This window comes from Alexandromys fortis, unplaced genomic scaffold (genome assembly GCF_014885135.2).
Source record: "Alexandromys fortis isolate MF-2015 unplaced genomic scaffold, M_Fortis_MF-2015_v1.1 scaffold_227, whole genome shotgun sequence".
Taxonomy (NCBI): Eukaryota; Metazoa; Chordata; class Mammalia; order Rodentia; family Cricetidae; genus Alexandromys; species Alexandromys fortis.
This window is the reverse complement of record NW_026068109.1, coordinates 1,124,981-1,149,291: the sequence shown is the minus strand read 5'-3', so window position 1 is coordinate 1,149,291 and position 24,311 is coordinate 1,124,981. Positions and strand designations below refer to the sequence as shown.

Below are 24,311 nucleotides of genomic sequence, written 5' to 3'. Positions count from 1 at the left end.
TATAAATGTATATTAACAGACATAAAATGTATAAAGATGTAATGTGTGACAAATTTTACTTGTTTTTAAGACAGGGTCTCATGTACCTTAGGCTGGCCTTCAAGTTTGTAGCCAAGAATGGCCCTTGGATTCATTCTTCTACCTCTACCTCCTGAGCGCTGAGATTATAGGCATGCATGACTACAATCAGTTTTATAGTTTATGAGGTGATGGGGATTAAACCTAGGTCCTCACACATGCTAGGCAAGCACTCTACCAACTGAGCCACCTTCCCAGTCCGATTTGTGAAACTGCCATCAATTAAAGCTAAATTTTTATAAATGTACAATGTTAATTGTAGTCTTCATTGCAATCATCAATATTAAAAAATAAACACAAAAGCAAAGAGAGGGTCTGAAGAGACGGCTCAGTGGTTAAAACTGTTTGCTGCTCTTCTGGATCTGGGTTCTACTCCACCCACATGATGGCTCCAGCTCTAAGGGATCGAGTCTTCTGCCCTCCAATGGCACCTGCACTCACATGCACATGCCCATATGCAAACATGCACATAAACAAAATTAAAATCATAAAGAGAAATCTTTTTCTAAAAGAAAAAATGTTAATGTTAAGATTTAAAAAGCAATCCAAACAAATGTGAAGTGATCTTCTTTAAAATAGGTGTCAAGGTTGACAAGATGGCTCACTAGGTAAAGGTACCTACTTGCCAAACCTAATAACCTAAATTTGATCCCTGGATCCCATATGGTAGAAGCAATGAAAAAATTCCCATGAGCTGTCCTCAGACCTCCACATATGCACCATGCCATCCACGTACATACACTAAATAAATACATACATAAATGTAATGTTGGTGCCATGGTTGGGCTGGAGAGACAGCTCAGCAGTTAAAAGCACTTGCTACTTTTCCAGAGGACTCAGATTTGGTTTATATTTATTTACTTATTATTTGTGTGTGTACACACCTGCTTGTTTGTATGTGTACCAGCAGATCTTCTCGAATTGGAGTTACAGGCAGTTGTGAGCTTTCCAACCATGGGTACTGGGAGCCAGACCTGAGCGAGACATCTCAGCGATTAAGAGCACCCTCAGAAGACTCAGGTTTGGCTCCCAGCATGGTGGCTCACAACAGTTCTTAACTCCCGTTCCAAGGGAGCCAGCACCTTCTTCTGGATTCCATGGGCACTAGGCACCTATGCAGTGCACATACACACATGTAGGCAAAACACCCATATACATAGTTAAAAATAACAAAAAAATCTTTTTTAAAAAAATGTTAAGGTGCCACTGCAATTCAATGGTGGAAAAGGGAGCAATTCATACACTGTGGCTAGATAACCACATGTTATTAATTAAACTCTAAAATCTTATCCTTAGGTTTGGGAACTAGATCAGTCAGCAGTTCTTGCTTAGTCTACTGAAAGCTGCGGGCTCCAACCGCATAAAATCAGGAATGGTGGGACACACCTGTAATCCTAGCACTTGGGGGGTGGGGTGGGGACAGGATGACCAAGCGTTCAAGATCATCTTTGACTACAAGAGTTGTAGGGCTACAGGAGACCACAGATAGCTAAAAAAAAAATCAACAAACAAATAATAAAAAATGCCTTTCTCTATACTATATAAAAATTATATACAAATTATATAATTTAAAAATTAAATATAAATTATATATAAAAAATTAACTCAAAACTGATCAGAGGGGCCAGCATAATGACTCGTGGTGAAAGATGCCTGCTAACAAGACTAACTACCAGAGTTGAATGCCCAGAACCTGCATGAGTGAGCGAGCTATCTCTAAATAAATAAATAAGGTGGAGAGCAATAGAGGAAGACACCCAACATCAACCTCTGGCCTCATTACCCACAGGCATGCATGAACTAGCTCTCTCTCTCTCTCTCTCTCTCTCTCTCTCTCTCTCTCTCTCTCTCTCTCTCTGTGTGTGTGTGTGTGTGTGTGTGTGTGTGTTTCACTCTCAAAATAAAACCAAAAAACTTAAATGTAAAGTAGATAAAACCAGGAGCCATGTTCATCAGAGTCTTTTTCTTGTATTTGTCGGGATTTTTTAATGAAATACTTTGATATCCCTTACTGGAATTTATTTTAGTGGCTACCATGGAGATTACAGTTAGCATACTAAATCTGTAACACTCTAATATATTAGGAATTCACACTATGTTAGCTTAACAATAACATAAAAATCCCCTCCTGACTACCAGGAATATACAACTCTTGAAGAATAAGCTGGCAACATCCATCAAAGGTGTAAGCACAGATACTGACTTAATTCTAAGAAGGAATTTGGTTTTTTTTTTTAAAGATTTTATTTATTATGTATACAACAGTCTGCCTCCCTGTATGCCAGAAGAGGGTGCCAGATCTCATTACAGATGGTTTTGAGCCACCATGTGGTTGCTGGGAATTGAACTCAGGGCCTCTGGAAGAATAATTAGTGCTCTTAACTGCTGAGCCATCTCTCCAGCCCAAGGAGGAATTGTTAAACTTCATGTGTTTGCTTGTTCACTGTAAGGTGAGTGGTAGGTTTGTACAGACCACAGTAAGCACGCAGAGGTCAGAGGACAATGAGAATGAGTTGGTCCCAAGGGTTGAACTCATGTTGTCCATCAAGCTTTGCAGCATGTACCTTTACACACTGCGCCATCTTGCCTGCCCACCTACTTACTCTTTTTTTTCTTTAAAATATTTATTTATTATGTATACAATATTCTTTCTGTGTGTATGTCTGCAGGCCAGAAGAGGGCACCAGACCTCATTACAGATGGTTGTGAGCCACCATATGGTTGCCAGGAACTGAACTCAGGACCTATGGAAGAGCAGGCAATGCTCTTAACCACTGAGCCATCTCTCCAGCCCCCCTACTTACTCTCTAGTTATGTGTCTATCGGGGTTGCCCTCAGAATCCAGGGATATCAGATGTCCTGGATCCAAAATTACAGGCAGTTGTAAGTCACCCAACATACGTGCGAGGAACCAAGTTCAGGTCCTCTGCAAGAATAGCAGGTGCTCTTAATCACTGAGCTATCTCTTTGGCCACCCACAAGATTTTTTTAATAGTTTGAGATTAAAAACAACAAAAATAACTACCAATCGGAGACTGGCTAGATAAACTATGCTAAGAGTATACAAAAATGCAAGTACTACAAACTATAAGCAAGAATAAACAAGATGTTTTTATTGATAAGGAAAGCTCATAAGCAAGAATAAACAAGATGTTTTTATTGATAAGGAAAGGTATACTGGTGTGAGGGTTGATCTTCACTGTCAAACTGACCAGCTTTGGAATCACCTGGGAGACACGAGCCTAGATATGTCTCTGACGCATTTCCAGAAAGGTTAAATTGAGGAGAGAAAACTCTGATTATGGGCTGACTGAATCAAAAGGGAAAGGGAGCCGAGCTAAAGCATTTATCACTGTTTCCTAATTTGGGACACAGTGTGAGCAGCTGCCGCCTCACTCCTGCTGCTGGACCTTTCCCACCACAATGGGCTGAACCTTAAACTGAACTCAAATAAATCCTTCTTTCCTCACACTGCTTTTGTCAGACACTTTGTCATAGTAATGAGGAAAGCACTAACCCAACTGGCAAATCTGTAAAAAAGGAAGTGACAGCTCAGTGAGTAAGAACACTTGCTGCACAAGCTTCGAATCCCCAGCACCCACACAAAAGTCCAGGTATGACCCCATGTGCCCAGTGCTATAAGAACAAAAACAGTAGGAGCAATGGGCTTGCTGGTTGTCAGCTTGGCTCCAGGTCTCAAGGGGAAGTCAGAGAGTGATACAGCGGGACACTTGACATTCTCCTCTGCCCTCTGTACATCATGGATTTGTGATTCTTCACACATAGGGGAGCATATACTATACACACAGAGACAGACAGACACTGCCAGACAGACAGACAAACACACAAACGTACACATAGCACAACACAATACCAAACAGTACATTTATCATGGTAACTAACAAAGAGGGGGGTTATACAAGTGGGCAAGAAGAGCTATACCTCAATTTGCTATTATCCTAAAACTGCTCTATAAAAATAGTCTTCTACACTAGGAAGTGGTAGCACATGGAGGTAGCACATTAATACCAGCAGGAGGTAGAGGCAGGCAGATCTCTGAGTTCCAGGACAGCCTACAGAGTGAGCTAGATAGAAAAACCCTGTTTCAAAAAAAAAAAAAAAACACAATCAAAAAAAAAAAAAAAAAAAAAAACAAAAACAAAACAAAACGAACAACAAACACACACACACACACACAAAAAAGAAAGAAAAAAAGCCTTCTAAAAAGGAAACAAAATACTTGCTTTGTAAGGTGGGATTAGAAAGTATACACATTAAAAAAAATCCTAGAAGTCGGGCAGTGGTGGGGCATGCCTTTAATTCCAGCACTTAGGAGGCTAAAGCAGAAGAACAGCCTGGGTCACAAAGTGAAATCTTGTTGTCATTGTTCCCTGTATTCCTCACTCCACTGCGCCCCCCCCCCAAAAAAAAACTTCTGGAAAGATACATAAGAAACAAAGAAGAACATTTCATTATAAATGCTTTTCTATGCCTTGATTTCAGGATCAAGAGAATATACTTTGGGTTTACATGGCCAGGTGTGGTGGTGCACACCTTTATTTAATTCCAGCATTCAGAAGACAGGTGCACGCTGATATCTTCAAGATGGAGGCCAGCCTGGCCTACACAGTGACTTCCAGACCAGAGCTAAATCATTAAACCTCCATTCCCACACTACAGAGGAAAAAATAGGTAATGCTTCTAAACTTGCTTGTGAACAGGTGCACACCTTTCATATTTCACAAGTTATCTCTCACAACCAGACACAGTTCACCTATAAAATAGACACCAGACCACTGCCAGTATTGCCAGTAACTTAGCGAACTACTAACCTATACTTCCATCTGCACTGCCCAACAGCGATGCACCTTGCACATCTTGCACTGAACACTTACCCAGTTGTTCTTAAAGATAAGCACTAGAGGTGGACCTGCTGGGTGAAGATAAAAGACGTCCACACTCAGATGCACTATCAGGAAGTTCCCCTTTCTGTCTGCACTGACAGTGAGGAGCTGGAACAGCCCAGGTCCTTTCCCTTACTCGCCAAACTACCTGGGACACCCTCTTCCTCCTCCTGGTTACCATCTTACCAAAAGTCAATATTCCATCATTAATGATGTTCTCCCTGTGTGCACAAATGCATACTTCAATTTTATTCCACCACCATCTCCTTCACATCCTAGCTTACTCGTTCTAGTGGCACAGCACTATTTTATGGTTAGTTTGTGTGCACGTCTGGGTGAGCACATAGGTGTGAAAGTGGAAGCCAAAGAACAACTTCTGGTATCATTCTCTAGGTATCTTGTAGTTTGAGAGTCTCACTAACCTAAAGCTTGTCAAGTAGACCAGGCTGACTAGCCAGTGAGCCCCAGGGCTCTGTCTGTTTGAGCCTTCCCAGTGCTGGGATTACAAGTCTGTACCACATTGCCCAGTTTTTTACTTGAGTTCTAAGGTTCAAATTCAAGTCCTAAACAATTTACCAATTGAACCATCTCCCTGACCCGTTACTTTTAATTTCTCTCTCTTGTCTTTTGTTTGTTTGTTTTTTTCCTTTAAGGCAGCAGGATTAAGCTGTTTCCAAGATCACCTCCATCTTTTTTCCTCCCATAGTCTGGTCTCTCTTCCATCAGTACTCATCTGAGTTAGGATTCTACTGCCTGAAACTAAGATGGACTGAGTAACCCAGGGCTTTCCTTAAGTAGAAAAAAGTGAACAATGACATAAACAAGCTGAAGTATTTCTATTTAAGCTTAAGCTATCCAAAGAGTCCCTGGAGTCCTTTCCAATACCATTTTGATTGATGCCTACCGTTAAGTATTACTATTTAGAGAACTTAAAGTTAAATATACTACATGCCATTTAAAAGTTGTTTTGAATTATTTATTTTATGTGTCTGAGTGTTTTGCCTGCATGTATGTATATACACCATAAGGATGCCTGGTGCCTCTGGATATCCAAAGAGGCCATTGGGTCCTCTGCAACTCTCCACTTTTATTTTCTGAAACAGACTCTCTCACTGAACCTGAAGATCACTGACTTGGCTAGACTGGAGAGCCAGCAAACTCCAAACCCCATGCCTGGCTTTTATGTAGTGCTGGAGAATCTGCTCTTAGGTCTTTATTTTTCACAGTAAGCACTTTGCTCACTGAGCCATCTCCCCTGAGTGCCATGTTTTAGCTTACTTTCTTTATTCCCCTCCTCCCTTCCTTTCTTTTGATGTCCTGGGACAAGACCATGACCACACTGGTCTTGAACTCAGAGATTCCCTTGCCTCTGCCTCCAGAGGGCTGGTATTAAGAGTGTCACCAGCTCTACCTAGCTTACTTTTTCTTTAAGTCACCACATGCTGTGGTGGTCTGAACGAGAATGTCCCCCCACCCCCACTCCAAAGGCTCCTATGTTTGAATGGCTGAACCCCAGTTGGTGGAACTGTTTTGGAAAAAATAGCAGGTGTGGCCTTGCTGAAGGAGGTTTGACATTGGAGGTGGGCTCTGAGGTTTCAAAAGCCCATGTGAGACCCAGTCTCTCTCCTCTCTTTGCCTCCAACTTTCTTCTATAAATTGATTTGGTCACGGTGTCTCTTCAAAGCAATAGAACAGTAACTAAGACAGATGCCTGCAGGAGGATAAATGGTTTACACTGCCCTAAACATATCCCACAGAGAATTGGGTACCACAAAAGGCAGGGTTAGTAGCTGCACAGTCTTAACAATCTTCCTTTTACAGTCTTGGAAAACCCTACTTCTTGACCCACAGTTACATTATAACAGGAAATAAAATTTCATCAAATCATTCTATCTAAAGAACTATGAAAAAAGCCAGTCCAATTAGTACATCTCAAGATGGCCCTCCTAAATCTGCAGCTCCCTTTCCTCGTCAAGATTAAGTAGTGTTGGTTAGAGAAACCAGCCTATCAGAGACAGCACATGAGCCTTTTTGCGTTTTATATATCTTTGTTTTGTTTCTTCAAGACAGGGTTTCTCTGTATAAGTCTTGGCTGTTCTGAAACTCTCTTTGTAGACCAGACTGGCCTTGAACTCACTGAGATCCACCTGTCTCTGCCTCCCAAGTACTGGGATTGAAGGTGCATGCCACCACTGCCCGGTGCTTTTTACATTTTTTTAAAGAAAGGGTTTTTGTGTAGCCTATGATGACTCCTGATCTTCCTGCCTCCACCTCCCAAGTGCCAGGATCATAGGCACTTGCTATGCCTACCTAGTTATACAGTGCTGGAGACAGAACCCAGGGTTTTGTGTATGCTAAGCAAGCACTCTAACAATTGAGCTGCACCCCCAGCCACCATTTCAATATTTCAGGGAGAACTCAGAAAGCAACAGACAGCTTTTGCAGGATGAGTCTGACTATGACGATGCAGTGTCACCAGGAGTAGAAGAAAAACAGACAAGCAGAAGAGATGGGCAGCATATATACACACAAACACACATGTATATATGGATATAGATATGTATGTATGTATGTATTAGATATGTACACACACAAACACACACATGTATATATGGATATAGATTATGTATATATGTATTAGATATGTACACGCACAAACACACACATGTATATATGGATATAGATATGTATGTATATATGGATATAGATATGTATATATGTATTAGATATGTACACACACAAACACACATGTATATATGGATATAGATTATGTATATATGTATTAGATATGTACACGCACACACACTCAAAGCCTAGAAACAGCTCTCATGGACATCTGGCACGAGGACAGAAGGTCTTACCCACAGAAGACTGGAACTGGGATGGAGCTGGAAGTGAAATATTTGGCACTGAGAGGGTGAAGACCTCTGCTGGGGACTGGACAGAGGGGGTGTCTTCTGCTGGTGGTGTGAAATCTATCTCATCATCAAAATTATCTTCAAATTCCTGCAATTAAAAAAAAGCGCATATGAAAGCAGGCTGTGAAAGCTGAAACATTTACTCACTCATTTGAAACACCCTGCCATAGTTTTATCCAATTCATATTTACTTCTAGTAAAAAGCACAAGTAATTAAGCTCACTAACTCAAAAAAGCAGAATAATAAGATGCTTTCCTTCCCACTCTACTCCCCAAGTGCTAGGACAGCAGGCATGCACCTCCATATCTGGAACAATAAGTAAGAGTTTAAAGTAAGAAATAAATATTTTATGTAATTTTCTGAACTGACAGTTTAAAGTTAAAAACAAAAATTTCTAAAGATGCCCACAGACTTTAACATGGAAATTCTTGCCCAGGCTTAAAAGTTTCAAGGACTGAAAAGACCAAAAATTGTTAAGAGATTAAACAATTCTTTAAAAAAAACTCATTATTTACTTTCACAAATCTCTTTACAAACTGGATCAAAGTTAATTTTATTCGAAAATTTTCTAATTGCACTTCTAACTGCAATGTGATTCCTACTGAAATAAAGAGCTTTAAAACTCAGATATTTAAGTGAATGAGGAGATGGTTAAGTACGGGTTAAAAGCATTTGTTTTTGTCTTTTGGAGACAGAGTTTCTCTGTAGCTTTGGAGCCTGTCATAAAACTCTCTCTGTAGACCAGGCTGGTCTTGAACTCACAGAGATCCACCTGTTTCTGCCTTCTGAGTACTGGAATTAAAGGTGTGCACCATCCACCGCCCAGCAAGAGCTCTTGTTCTTGTAGAGAATCTGGATTCGGTTCTCAGTCCCCACAGCATTAACAGCTGGCTTTTCAAAAGTGCTTGTACACATGCGTGTGCACACACAGAGTTAAAAATAAAAGTACCCTGATTAAAAATAAAAATTGACTCCAGGAGGTAGGTGTGGTAGCATGTGCCTTGTGATCCCAGTTACTCAGGAGACTTAGGCAGAATCTGAAAGTTCAAGGCCAGTTTCCACTGTGGAGTAAATTCAAGGCCAGTCTGGCCAACTTAATGAGAATAAGTCTCAAAATAATTAAGTACCATACAGAAAAAAAAAGGGAGGGGGCTTGAGTCAGTGGTACTGCACTAGCCCAGCACCACAAAACAAAACCGGCTGAGACTGCACCTACCAAGCTTCAGGAACCTTCAGTGACTTGGATGGGCTATTGTGACCCTTCCTATTTTCATCCCTGTGAGCTGGGCACTCCGTGGCGGCCCAGATGAATTTAACAAGCCAATACTTGCTTCAGATAATTATCAAGTGTCGTCCCTTGAAGCACCAGAATAGAAACAGAACAGACCCGTGAACAAAACTCTTCCATTTTTCTGCTCTCACCCTTCTCACTTTCCTTTTCTGTCACATTCTCTTAGCGACCCACCCTCCACAAGAAAAACTACAAATAGTAAAGGGAGACTTCTGACGTGAGCAGACACTCTCAGGCACTGGACATCACTGCTGCCTGCATGCAGGAAAATGAAGCTCTGAACGTTCAATATGTGAGAGTCAGTGCCAGGTGTGGCGTTGCAGTGTTGGTTGAGCCAGCCTCAGGTGCAGGCTGAGACAGACAGAGGCTCAAAAGGGAAAGGAAGCTGGACGTGATGACTTAAGCACTTGGGAAGTGGGAGGAGGGGCAGGAGCTCAAGACCACTAAGGGTCACATGAGATTTCATTCAAGAAAAAAAAAAAGAAAGAAAGAAAGAAAAGTAAATAAAGGAAAAGAGGGAGAAAAAAACTGTCCCATTTTTGTGTCTGTGGCAGGTGGGTCAGGACATGCTTGGGTGCTGACCTTTGCCTTCTACTGTTGAGACAGGGTCTCTGCTGTCCTCTATTGCATATGCCAGGCTAGCTGGTCCTCTATCTCCCCATAGGGGCACGGGGATCACAGACACATGTGTTACTGTATTTGGCTTTACACAAGTTCTGAGGATTTGAACTTAGGTCCTCATACTTACACTGCAACTGCTTTACCCACCTAACCATCTTCCCAGTTCCCAGTTCATAAACCCTCTCTTATTCAAAGGCCTTCATCCATCATACTTTAAAAATGTCACTTAAAATTTGGCAGCAATTATGATATACCAATAGATATGCCAGTAGACTCTAAAGATTCAGAGAGAGATACTATGTAATAATAATAATAATAATAATAAAAAATATTGAGATAAGGCCAAATTGCTTCCTGATCTGTAAATGTCTTCCCCAGGGCTACCCAGCCCCTGCAACTGAGGGGCTCTAAGTCTAAAAGAAACCAACCAACATGCTATCAAAATCAATAAATACTCATTCAGTCTCAGACTCTGAAGCTGGAGAGCTCAACACACTGCAGCCTTGCATCAGTCATGGGGCAGCTGCAAAGTGATGTACATTCCCAGACTCTGAGCTGCATCACAATTGGCTCCCTTGTGAATACTCACATTCAAAAACCCAGATCAATCTAAGGTGAGGATGAGGTATCTGGAAACATAAGACACCAGACTTCAGTATCAGCAACCCCATCAGACTTTTATCTTTGTCCCCAAGTGGCCAGGTTTCTGTGCAAAGTCCGTTGGCAGGACTGATGGCCAGGGTATACAGATTCTCTATCTATTGCTGTGCTCTCAACAGGGAAGTCAGGAAGTTCCCACAGAAGTGTGTGCATCAATGTGAGCTTTGGGGGCAGGGTGTTGATGCAGAAAGCCCACAGGCGTCCAGAGGCCACCACTACCGCAGACTGTGGTCTGGACTGAGGATTCCCTACAGGTCTCCCCTGCATTTAGTTTTCTGTGCAAGGCAAAGCATTGAGCCAGGAAAACAATTTACTTCCCTATCTCCTGAGAGGCACCATAGACTCCAAGTGAAGAGAGCACATGAGGGAGTCTGGAGAGAGAGCTCAGTCCATAAATTTAGTGCTGGCTGTGAAAGTGTTTTGAGACAGGCTGTCCTAGAACTAGCAATCCTCCCCCTCAGCTTCCATTTTGTGCTGGGATTACATTATTGCAACCATCACACCCAGCTTATATACTCTTTTAAACAAATGTTGTGAGGTCCTAATGTGTCAACACATGGGAAATAATTTCTAGAAAGAGTTCCCAGTTGATCTGCTGGTAGATCCCATCCATCTGTCACTTCTATGCCTGATCCTCTGTTATACTGACTATAGATAAGAAGTATCCTAGTAGGAAGTGCTGTTCTCTTTAGGGAATCAAGGTTTAGAGACAAACCTGAGGTTTCCAGTACCCTTCCTCATATACAAAACACTGAGGAAACCCCTTTGCTTTGGTGAGCCAATGATCACAAATTTGCCAGCTTATACAAAAGCCTGAAAGAAACCAAAACCTGCCTGATCTTCTGTGCAGACAGACTATAAATAAATGAATTTGAGCACCACACACTGTTCTTTATTTAAGCAAAAACTCAAGACACGCCACCAGTAAGTGTCAAAGAGGTTCCAAGAAGGCTGGGGAGATAGCTTGGTTGGTAAACTGCTTGCTTTCAAAAGCATAAAGACCTGAGTTCAGTCCCCAGTGTTCATGTAAAAAGACAGACATAAACCTGGCAGTGGTGGTGCACACCTTTAATCCCAGCACTCAGGAGGCAGAAGGAGACAAATCTCTGAGTTCGGGGTCAGTCTGGTCTACATAGTCAGTTCCAGGAGAGTCAGGGCAACGCAGAGAAATCTTGTCTTGAAAAACCAAAAACCAAAACAAAACAAAACCAAGACATGGTGGTGCATACTTATAATCCTACTGGTAAGGAAGTGAAGACAGGCAGAATCCTGGGAGTCACTGGCTAGTCACCCTAGCCTTATCCATGAGCTCCAGTTCCAATAAGAGACCTTGTCTCAAAAAAACAAAACAAAACAAAACAGACAAACAACAACTTGGGATGGCTCCCAAAAAACAACCTATAAGGTTGACCTCTGGCCTCTATATATACATGCACACATAGGAAAGTGTACTTGCACATTCGTGTACATACACACACAAACACATACAGACTCCCTAAGGCAGGGTGGGCAAACTATTCAGCTGATAGGCCAATTCCAAGCCAGCTACTTTTGTCAATCAAATTCTGTTGGCACAAAACCAGGTCCATTTGTTAACAAAGCATCTGTCATGGATACAGCACTACAATGGCAGAGTAGAGGGATGAAAAGGCTACAACAGAGAGATTGTGTGGCTCACAAAGGACAGGAAAAGAAGAGTCCAGTGACCCTTGCTCCCAAGAGAATGTGATTCATAGCAATGATCAGATGTTTTAGGGCTGGGGAAATGACTCAGTCAGGAGATTGCTTGCCTTATACACATGAAGAGGACCTGAGTTCAATCTCCCAACATGTAAAAACACTGGATGTGGTTGCAAGATCCAGCACTAGGGAGGTAAAAGACAGAGTCCTGGGGTTTGATGGCCAGCCAGTCCAGGCTACTCAGCGAACTCTAGGCCAGTGAGAGACCCTGTCTCAAAAGGGTGTTAATGAGGCGGCATCTTTATTTGTAGTCTGGCTTCCAGGTATACTCACCTGCGCATGTGAACACATGTGTACATGTGTATACACACACACACAAGCACACACACACACACACACATCATTTTAAAAATCAGCAAATGATTTTAAATGTTCACACCATCTATGCTCACCTTAAAGTCTATTTCTGGGTCCTTACAGCAGGAAACACAGTTTGCAATTAACACTATCAGTATCATTAAACTGCACACCGACAGGATCACAAACAGGGAAGGAACTTCTGCAACAGGTGCTTCCCCTGAAAAGACAGAAATTACGTTAAAATAGAATTCCTAAGTCAGCATTAATTGACTGAACCAACTCCTTTCTTCTAGATATAAATGAAACCAAGGGCTCACCAAAAATATTGCTTCACCACTCTAGGAGAAGCCAAGTACTGGCCAAGCCAACTTTGTATTTTAAAATAGTAGATTTGAAAAGGCACTGCAGAGAAAACAGTTCCAGCCCTTTGACTGAGCGTCACTGATGCTCAGATCTTACATCTGCATGGCACTGTCCCAGTCAGAGGACAAGACTGGTAGATAGGATGAGTTGAGCTTCAGATTTTCCTTGAATTGTCTCCTAGTCTCTTCCAATTTCTGACAGTTTCTCAGTCTGACACTTTCGGAGAGTACTGATCAGTTATGTGTGGTATGTCTCTCTATCTGGGTGGCCTAATGTTCCCAAGACCATGGAATGATTACAGATATTTGGGAAGAATCTAAAACAGCACAGAAGGGAATGCCTCGACTCTGCACTTGCAGCACATCAGAGGCATAAACTTTGGCCATGTGATCTAGGGTGTCTTGTCACCATCAAGTCACCATGTGTCCCCTTCTAGACTCCATGCCTTCTGAGCAGATCCAAAGCCCAGTGCACAAAATAAAAAAAAAAAAGAAAAGAAAAGAAAAAAGAAAAAAAAGAAAAACGAAAAGAACAAAGCCCAGTGCATATCCATTGATGAAAATCTGAGGTCTAAAATGAACTGTAAACAGGGACTAAGTTCATTTGCAATAACCAAAGTCTATTTGTAAAAGCAATACTGATGCCCCCTTCCAGCCAAGACGTGCTTAGGAGCTAGCTGAAGACTTCCTGGAATTGGTGTATCATCCAAGGTTTGTCGAGAATCTACTATAAAGGCTGGAGGGAGGGCTCAGGGAATTAAGAACACTGACTACTCTTCCAGAAGTCCTGAGTTCAATTCCCAGCAACCACATGGTGGCTCACAAGCACCCATAATAAGATGTGGTGCCCTGTTCTGGCCTACAAGACACATGCAGACAGAACACTGTATAATTAATAAATAAATAAATAAATAAATCTTTTAAAAAGAAAACTGACTTTTTTTTTGCGAAAGAACTGGGTTTCATTCCTAGGACCTAATGGAGGCTACAAACCATCTGTAACTCCAGTTCCAAGGGATCCTCTGAGGCACTGCATCCACATAGTCTACATATACACATTCAGGTAGAACACCCATACAAATAAAATAAAAATGAATCCCTTTTCTTCAAATAGGCATCAATTATGCCCTGGAACTCAGGGCATAGCTCAGAATGACTTCGAACTCACAGAAATCCTGCCTCTGCCTACTGAGTATTGAGACTAAAGGCATGTGCTATCAGGTTCAGCCTTTAACCATATATATTTTGACACATCTCTCTCTGAACCTGTATCCCACTAAGTTCTGGAATGGCTGGTCAGCAAGCCCCAGTGATGGCACTGTTCTGTGTGGCACAGCATCTAGCTTTGGTACATAGGTACTAGGGGTCAAATCAGGTCCTTATGCTCACTCAGAAAGCATTTTACTGAGTGAGCCATCTCCCCATGCGTGCCAGTGATTATTTATTCTTAATAACTCCATCTCATCCCCTGGATGCACATAACAAAAATCAAATATGACCCTAGAGAATTGTACAGCTGTTTTCCTTCCATTATGTCAGATTTTACTGATTTTAAAAACATAGTTTGTCAACTGGGGGTGGTGGCACCTTTAATCCCAGTACTTGGGAGGCAGAGGCGAGTGGATCTTTGAGTCCAGTCTATAAAGCAAGCTCCAGGACAGCTAGTGCTGTTACACAGAGAAACTCTGTCAACACCCCCCCCCAAAAAAAAAACCACATGGTTTGTCCACCATTTGTTTGTTTTTCAAGCCAGGGTTTCTCTGTAGCTTCCGGGGGCCTGTCCCAGAACTCCCCCTGTAGACCAGATTGGCCTTTTTGGTCTCGAACTCACAGAGATCCGCTTGTCTCTGACTCCCAAGTGCTGGGATTAAAGGTGTGCACCACCACTGCCCAACCCACATTTTTTTTTATGCGTAAGTGTGTGTAGGTTCTTGTACACGTACAGGTGCTAGTGAAGGTCAGAGGCTGACATCAGCAATCTCCCTCCATCACTTTTTCATCTTATCCTTTCACAGAAGGATCGCTCAATCAAACCCAGAGCTCACTGACATGGCTAGTCACCCCAATCCACCTTGAGGTCTGCTTGATGAACACCTGGTGCTCACATGGATTCAGGAGATCCAAACTCCAGGACTCTTTCTTGAGTGCTTTAAACGCTACTGGACCATCTTCCCTGCCACCCTCCCCTTTTTGTCCAGATAGGTTCTTACAAAATAACCAAGGCTGACCTCAAGCTTTCAATCCTTCTTCCTCTGCATCCTGGGTGTCAGAACTATAGATTTGCACTATTATGTCCAGCTTGCCCACTACATTTGAACATCTCTGAATCTCAAGTACATTACACCTGAAACCAAGTTGGTTTAACTGGCAGCATTCTTTCTTTGTAACAGTACAAAAGGAAAGGTGTGGTTTGTAATTGACTGCATCTGAGATTTGATAAAACACAGCATTATTTCATCTGATTGGCACAACACCTGATGTAACTGAACCAGCTCCTCCTCGTAGATAAGGAAACTGATATGCTCAGAGCCTGTGGTGGGAAAGCAGCACTGGAGGCCAAGTGTTAGGAACATGTCCCCACCCTTCCTAGACACCACAGATCTAAAGCCTCCATGAGGTTAATTTCTTTGGGTTTTTATGCCAGTATATGGCTCTGGCTGGTCTAGAACTCACAGAGCTCTGCCTGCCTCTGTGTGGTACTAAGGTGTGTGCCGCCATGCCTGGCACAGGGTTTACCATTTACACTTACAAAATCCTAGTGTACTTTTAACCTGAGCTCACCACCGCCTAAGGGTTTCTAAGCCCCTTCTCCAAACTCCACAAAGATGATATCATTATCTTTTAATTTTCAAACCCAAACCTATTTCTTATAAAACTGGATCACAGGGCTGCCTGAAGGCTGGCCCAATGATCTGATTCACACACTGGTCTTCTGTGAGTCATTAAGCAGGCATGAAAAGACATACTCATATTAACAAGTCCTGCCCTCCTCACCTACCTTCTTATGTACTTTGTTTTCCTTTCCTTTTTGGTGTGTGTGTGTGTGTGTGTGTACATGTCCATGGTCTGTGTGTGTGTGTGTGTGTGTGTGTGTGTGTGTGTGTGTACATGTCCATGGTCGGTGCACAAATGTATGCCAGTGTACATGTGCATGTGTGTGTGAAGGTTATCTTGGTGATCCTCAGACTCTCCCTTACCTAGAACTTCACCAAGTAAGACAGGCTAGCGGCCAGGGAGCTCCAGAAATAGAGTCTCCAGGTCCCAACTTGCATTGCTGGGATTACACTGGTTCAATGCTGTACTCCATTTTTATATAGATTCTGGGGATCAAGCTCAGGCCTTCCACCCTCATACTTGTGAAGGAAAAATTCCCATAAAATGAGGAAATGAAGCCTTAGACTAGAAGGTGAGTTGGGTTTGCTCAAACCACAGAGAGGAAGTAAATTCTAGAAGCAAGAACCACAACTGAAATCCCCAGGCCCTAGTGGTTAAACCAGAAACCCAGCCTCAAAAAGGCTTCTGGCTGCAACTGTCAGGAAACTATTAAGCCAGTTTCTCTTTAACATGATCTGCCTACAACATTCAGCAAGGCACAAGTCAAAGCAATCATCTACTATTAAAAAACATCAATAGTGACAGGCATGTCACCATACCCTCAGACAGCTCCCTCAGCTCCACAGAGGAAGATAATGAGGGGCTTGATCTCCTTAATGTACTTCCCCCAAGACACTATTTAAAAACACCTGGCATCTCGAAAGCACATTCCACTGCATTTGATTTCACAGTTTTCAAAGCACTCTAATAGCTATCTAGTACTTGACTTACTAAGCAGAAAACCTGAGGAACTCTATGAGGTAGATGGGTACCTACTATTTGCTTTAGAGACAGGTAATTTGAGAAGGGCGTTAATTTCCCAGTAATGACTTATGGTAGGTCAGGAGCTGCTACCTGCCTATTAATTTAGACATTATAAATCCAGCCAATTATCCGATCATGGTGCCCAGAACCTCCAATGAAACCCGTGCGCTTGTGTAATTAACTAGAATTGCCTGGGAGTCAGTTTTAAAGGGTCACAGGTAAAAAGAAATTGATGACCAATGTCCAAATCCCTGGGGCTCATACAGATTCTCTGTCACTCCTCCTTTGGTTCCCAGCTGATACAATTTTATAAGGAGAACTTCCTCATATTTGCCAGGCTAGATGCTGTTTACAACCCAGGAAGGGCATCAACAATCAAAGAAATTCCTCACTCAAGTCGAGCTTGAGGAAACCAATGAATTTCTTTAAAAAAAAAAAAAAAGTGTGTACACAAATGATGTATGTGTGTGGGTGCACCTATGGAGGTTATAGCGTGACTTGACGGAGTCAGTTCTCTCCACCTTTACATGTTCCTGGGAAAATTCAGGTCACCAGGCTTGTGCAGCAAGCAATTTACCTGCTGAGCCAGTAAAAAAAGGTTCCCATTGAGTTCCTTGGGGATTATTTTCACAAGTACGGGTGACTCAGCTGCTTCATCAAAAGCCCACCCTGGCATGGGTGACTACTCAGAGAAACTGCTTCACCACCTCCTAAACTCTGACATATCCCAAACCCAAAATTTGTGGGCCACATGCATCCCAATATAGCTACCAACATAGCCCAACACAAAATCAAACTTAATTAAAATATTGAGACCGAATTTTTAAAATTTATTATTATGTGTATCCCTCTGTGTGTGGAAGCCTTTTGGGAGTTGGTTTTCTTCTTCCACTGTGAGTTCCAGGGGTCAAACTCAACTTACTCAATGCATCATCACCAGCCTATATTAAAAAACAATTGAAAAGCCGGCAGTGATGGTGCACGTCTTTAATCCCTGCACTGGGAAGGCAGAGGCAGGCGGATCTCTGTGAGCTGGAGGCCAGCTTGGTCTACAGAGTGAGTTCCAGGACAGTTAGGGCTGTTACACAGAGAAACCCTGTCTTGAAAAACCAAAAAGGAAAAAAAAAGAAAAGAAAAAGATTTGATAAGTTTCTTGCTTGGTTTCTCGGTAACTCAACTGTAGAGTTCTCAAATGTGAACTGTGTAGATGACAATGTCATGTTGCGCTGTCAAAGGATTGCGTACATCTAAGAAACCACGTGCAGCTAGGGCAAGAGTGAGGACCTAAAGACCTACCTTCTTCCTCCAAGTCCTCCAACAGAACACTATTAGTGAGGGTTTCCTGTGGCTCATCACAGAGGCTCTGATTTAAGACAGCAATGGCAATGTCATGCCACGGACACCCCAGTCTTCCTTTTCCAGTTTGTATTTTAAAATGAGTTGGTTAGATAGCATTCTCTAGTGGTTACCAGGTTAGGAGGACTAACTACTGTTGTTCTTTGGGGAAAATTTGTGAACTAGTGGGCTTAAAATGCCTGGCATGCACAATCCACTGTAGTTTTCTTTTCTTTCCTCTTCTCTCCATCCTTCCTTTCTTTTGTGAGACAGGGTCTCTCTGTATAGCCCTGGCTGTCCTGGAACGCTCAGAGATTTACATGTGTCTGCCTATCAAGTGCTGGGATTAAAGGAGTGAACCATCATGCCCTACTTATAGTAATTCTTAAAAGATGCTACACCTGTCCCACAGGCCAGCAGGCACTCTGAAGAAGTCCGCTTCTCAGCCCTCTGCCAAGATCTCAGCAGCCTTGCGTTGCTGTTTTCTGCTATGTTCCAGGCTTACCTTTTAGACATATGCTGCTTCAGACCTCTGGCCAATCAGTACTCCAAGAGTCAATGGCTTATTTATTTAAACCACAGCCTAAGGCTGGGTATGTAACTCAATGGTGATGTGCTGGCCTGTGTTGGCCTAGCATATGGGAGTTCCTGGATTCAATCCACAGTGGTGGCGGTGGCTGTAGCACAAGTAATAATAAAGACAGCCTTCCCCCTTTTCCCCACCAGTCTCGGGCAACTGAACTGGTTATTCACTTATTCATACTGACGTTACAACTACTTTAGAAAACAAATTACCACTGTTTTATACTGTTGTTGGTCCTGGGAGCTGAGCTGTCAGGCATGCCAACATCAGCCCTTTTCTACTCTTGAACTAGTGTTTTGTATGACAGGACTACAGCAACAAAGAATCACAAGCTGGGTGACCAAACAACCAGAAAGCATTACTTTCCAAGTTCCAAGCTCAAAATCCAGGTGTTGGCAGGACAGTCCAAAAGGCTTGTCCAGCATCCTCCCATCACCTTCGCAGTCTAGGCTCTGGCTGAGCTGCCGTTGCTCTCCACTTGAGAGCCATGGGGCCCTCTCTCTGATCAGATCAATCTTCTTTTACTGCCTTATACTCCACCACCAGTAAACTCTACCTTGCCCATCAGTGGGAATCATCTCTAAGGTCCCAAGGATCTGCCTTTGGACACCCAATTCCCTGCATTTCCCCATTACAGAATAGATCACTCAATCTTAAAGGCTCCCTAGAGAGATGGGGTCAGGGACAAGGTTTATATATAATCTACTATTGACTCCCCTGGTCCTAGTAAAAAGACTGTCTCAAAAAATAAGGTGCATGGCTCTTAAGGAACAAGACTGACCTCTGGCCTCAACACACAAACATACATGTGCACCTGCAAAGACATGCATGGGACACGCACGAACACAGGGGAGGGGCTCAGCTGATGCTTCTACAATGTGATCATTACTTTTCTCTGAGATCTGTCTAAGCTGACTGAGGGACTTCAATACCAGATAATGATCACCTTATAGTTCTGCAGGCTGAAGCTCAAGGTGGCAGCAGGTTGGCTTCTCCTGCAGCCTCTTGCTTTTGTCTTGGAGATGCTGCATTCTCATCACACCCTCCATGGGCTTCTGTGTGCATATATATCCTTGCTGTCTCCTTGACCTAACTTCCTCTTCCTGGGGACGTTAGTCAGGCTGCATTAAGAGTCTGCCATGATGACCTCATTTGAACTTAGTCACCTCTTCAAAGGCCCTAGGTCCAAATACAATCAGTTTTAGGTGTTGGTGAGGTGTGCACAATTCAAACCCACAATACTGCAATTGTGAGTATGTGCATATATGTACATGTTCATGTATATAGGCACATTTGTGTATGCAACTGCATGTGCATATATACAGAGGCCAGAGGCCAACCTCTGCTGTCACTCCTCAGGTTCCATCCACCTTTTTTTTTTTTTTTTTTTTTTTTTGAGACATGGTCAAGTAGACTGGGCTGGCTGGCCAAGGAGTTCAGAGATCTATGTGTTTCTGCCTCTCTAGTGCTGGAATTATAAACATGTCTTATCATGCCCAGCTTCTTTTACATAGGTTGTGGGGACTGAACTCAGATCCTCACTTGCAAGGCAATCAGCTTGCTGCGTTATCACTCCAGACCCAATTGCTGTTGTCATTGTTTTGTTTTTGTTTTTTTGAGGCAGAGTCATGCCATGTAGTTTTGACTAGCTTTAAAGTCATAGTAATCTTCATGCCCTAACTTACTGTGTGCTGGGGCTACAGATGTTTAGACCATCTTCCGTTGTTTCCCCAGGACCCAGGGGCTTAGGTGAGACTACCTGACCAGCGAAGAGAACAAGGCAAGCAAAGCTCCTGGGAGGCACTGCTTTTTATAATTCATCTACTTCCTGCTTTCCCAGACCCTCTCATCTTGGGAAGTTGACACAAGAGAAATATGAGCCTGTTTGAGAACTGAAACTCAGGGAAACTGGGCTGGCCTGATGAAGGAGACCTAAAGCCAAGCACCAACAATCTTCCAAACTGGTCCTGCCATAAAGCCTACATCTAAACTATATAGCTTTGGCTTTTCTTTTTCTTTTTAAGAGCTTTTTCTTAAAATATTTCTTTTCTAATTATGTGTATCTGGAAGAGTGGTATATGCACATGAGGGCAGGTACCTGTGGAGGCCAAAACAGAGAAATGGATCCCCCTGAGCTGGAGTATAAAGGCAGATGTGAGCTACCCAAGGTGGGTGCTGAACCAAAGGTCCTTTGGAAGAACGAGAAGCACCATTAACCGAAAAGCTATCTCTCCAGCCCTGCTTTTCTTTTTAAGCAAGTCAGGACCAAGAAAACCATCGTCCTCTTCCAAACCAAACAAGCAGCTCTGCATCCCAGAGACTTGGTAATGTGAGTCACCCTCACACGACCTATGGGAAAAGGTGGACAGTCACTGTGGATCCCACATTTCTGCTTTATACCTCAAAACTGCAAGCCTATCTATCATAAAGGCTTTCTATACACAGAACCTTAAGTCACTAAATGTTTTCTGAGCTCCTAACATAATAATACATCTATTTATAATAGCACTAGGCAATCTAGACTCCCCCAGTGGGTTCTAATATTAGAAAGGGGAAATGAAACAGCGCTAAATACACTCAGTCACACACTGAGGGCCAGTGATGAATCAGAGATTCCACAAGGACCCCTAAGAGGAAGACCGGTGGCCTAGGAACACAAAATGAATGGATCCCACTTGTTCAAAAGTGAGCATTAAGGTCACTTTCACTAACAAGATGACATAATTTGAGAGCTGACTGAATACCTGCGAAAGAGATCATTTTATAGGAAACTGCTGGTTTCTCTCACCCTAACCCATTAAAACCTATTACTGAGACATCAACTCACCCCTACTTCAAGAACACTAACAAGGGATGTGGAGTACACAGAATTACTGCATGGTGGCCTGGTCTGGTTAAAAGAGTATCAGACCAGGTGACTTATGTCAGTCTACTATGCCCTAACCCCCTTCCAACTCAGAAGTAACAGGATGGATATTCTGCTAACAAGGATTTCTTTTTGGGACAGAATGTCACTATGCAGCCCAGGCTATAACTGAACTCTCATCTCAATGCTGGGACTACAGGTGTGTACCACCATGCTAAGCCTATAGTTTACCATCCTGAGTAGAAACAAGTAAATTCAAACAACCTGAGAGGTGAGATGCACTATGAAATAGCAAAGCAAAAATCAAGGCACTGTTACTTACTTAATATGAATGACTGGGTAACATACAAGTTGTGTGTGTGTGTGTATGCATGTGCACACACACTATCAAAGGACAACTTGTATGAGTAGATTCTTTTCCATCATGTGGGTCCCAAGAACTGAACTCAGATCCTCAGGCTTGTCAGCAGGAATATTTTTACCCACTGAGCCACCTCACTAGGTCCAATTTTGTCTTTTTTTTTTTAACAGGGCCTCTCAGTGGTTTGGGGCTAGCTAATTACATCAGTCTACTTCGAGAAATCTGCCTGTAAAGCCTTGCTAGTGCTGGGGTTACAAGCATGCTCCACCATGCCCTTAACATGGGTTCTGGAAGTCAAACTTGGGCTCTCATGATTGTGCAGCAAGCACTGTACTGAGCCATCTCCCCAGTTCCAGGGAATGTGTGTTTGCTATTAGACTAATCCACAAAGGAAATGGTGGTGACTTGATATTGTGAAATATCAATACTTAAACAGCACCTACTAAATGCCAGACACTACATTAAATTCATGCAACCCTACACAACCTCAAAAGCAGGTAGACATTTTCAAATGAAAAACTGAGCAACTAAGAGACAGAGATGTGTAGTCATAGCCGCTGCTCTGTATACTACCTCAGCACTCCCTGACAGGATGGAACAGGGTGGAGCCAGCAGTGCCAGGCTGTTGGTGGATGTAAGGCAGAGAGAAAAGGAAAAAATGGTCAGGGAGATCTCAGTTTAGTGTTTTAATCTCTTGTTCAGGAGCAAAGATCACCTGACAGTTGAAAAAATATTTAGGCAAAGACAGCAACTTACACAGCAAATAAAAACAGAATGTAAGGAACAGCTATGGAAAGCAAACAACTCCAATCAATATTTCCAGAATTCTAGAGGAGACACTATATTCACAAGAAGATGCTATTTAAAAAGTAGGGGAGCCAGTCATAGCAATGCATGCCTGTAATCCCAGTGTGAGAGAAGCTGAGGCAGGAGACTTCCAACAATAGCTAGCCTGGTCCATATAGGGAGACCAGGTCTGAGAGGGGTGGGGGAGAGTAATAGAATAGATAGATCCAGATATGTGTGTCAGTATCCCAGCTATTTAAGAGGCTGTGGCAAGAGGATTTCCTGAGGCCACAAGTTCAAGACTAGCCTAGGCTGCATTCTTGAATAAATGAATGGGGAAGAAGCCCCTGAAAACTAATATAGAAAAGTAATAAAATAAAAAGACTCATACCTAGCAGAACAATAAGACAAAAAGTTCAACAGAAGTGAGGCTGGAGAGATGGCTCCAAGATTAACAGCACTTGTTGCTGTTGCAGAGACCCAGGTTCAGTTCCCAGCACCCACGTGGTGGCTCCCAACCATCCATAACTGCAGTTCCAAGGTCTCCAGGGCCCTCTTCTGGCCTCTGAGGGTACCAGTTACCCATGTGCTGCACATAAATACATGCAGCCAAACACACACATAAAGACACAAATCAAAAAATATTTAACATCATCAACAGAAGTAAATCAGAGGCTTGTCCCAAGAGTTTCAAAAGAAAGACAATCCTTGGAAGGCAGAGGTAGGAAGATTTCTATGTAGAGGCCAACCTAGTCTACACACACAAGAAGTCAAATTAAATTTTAAAAAGAACAGGACAAACAAGTAAATCTTCCAAAAGTATATGTGGGTAAGCGAATATGAGAATTTTCCAGAACCAAGGCAAAGAAGTGTTAAGATTCAAAGGGCTTGATGAATACTCATGTTAATGAAGGAAATGAATAGGGTGGATGTCCCCTTATGCTCATATGTTCCATAGGTGCTAACGCTGTTTTTGGGAAGTGTGGCATCTTTGAGACAAGAGGCCTAGCAAGCAGACATAAGCCACTGGGGTGGACTCTGAGGCTAAAAGCCTGGCCCTGTTTTGTATTCTAATACACTTTCCTGATCTGTCAAGATATGAGTGTCCTGGTACACACATTGCCTGCATGAAGTCCACCATGATGATCCCAGCAGGACATAGCCAAACTGTGAGCCAGAATATATCCTTCTTCCCTGAGGTTGTTTCTATTTGGTATTTTGTCACAGTGATGGGGGAAAAAAAACTAATAAAGTGAGAGAAGAGAGGTTACACAGGAAAGGAATAGGTCAGACTATATCAGAGTTCTCAATGGAGCCTGAAGGCAGCCAGAGAGCTCTTAAGTACAGAACAGAGGATCCTGGGAGATCCAGGACAGTAGGGTAAGTGAAGGATGAGTAAATGACGATTATATAAAAACTAAAACATGGAACCTGGAAACAACCTAGATGCCCTTCAATTGAAGAATGGATGAAGAAAGTATGGAATATATACATACTAGAGTACTACTCAGCAGTAAAAAACAAGGACTTCTTGAAGTTTGCAGGCAAATGGATGGAAATAGAAAACACTATCCTGAGTGAGGTAAGCCAGACCCAAAAAGAGGAACATGGGATGTACTCACTCATATTTGGTTTCTAGCCATAAAT

General features: G+C 42.6%; 1 protein-coding gene across 1 annotated transcript in view; it reads right to left on the bottom strand.

Moving 5' to 3' along the window:
* The window catches only part of Lmtk2 (lemur tyrosine kinase 2), a 90,194-nt gene that overhangs the window by 51,044 nt on the left and 14,839 nt on the right, over positions 1-24,311 (bottom strand). The window contains exons 2-3 of the mRNA XM_050124418.1: positions 12,606-12,730; positions 7,844-7,988 (exon numbers count right to left, since the gene is read on the bottom strand). Of these exons, the coding sequence (XP_049980375.1) occupies positions 7,844-7,988; positions 12,606-12,730 (270 nt within the window). The remainder of the gene's footprint in view (positions 1-7,843; positions 7,989-12,605; positions 12,731-24,311) is intronic.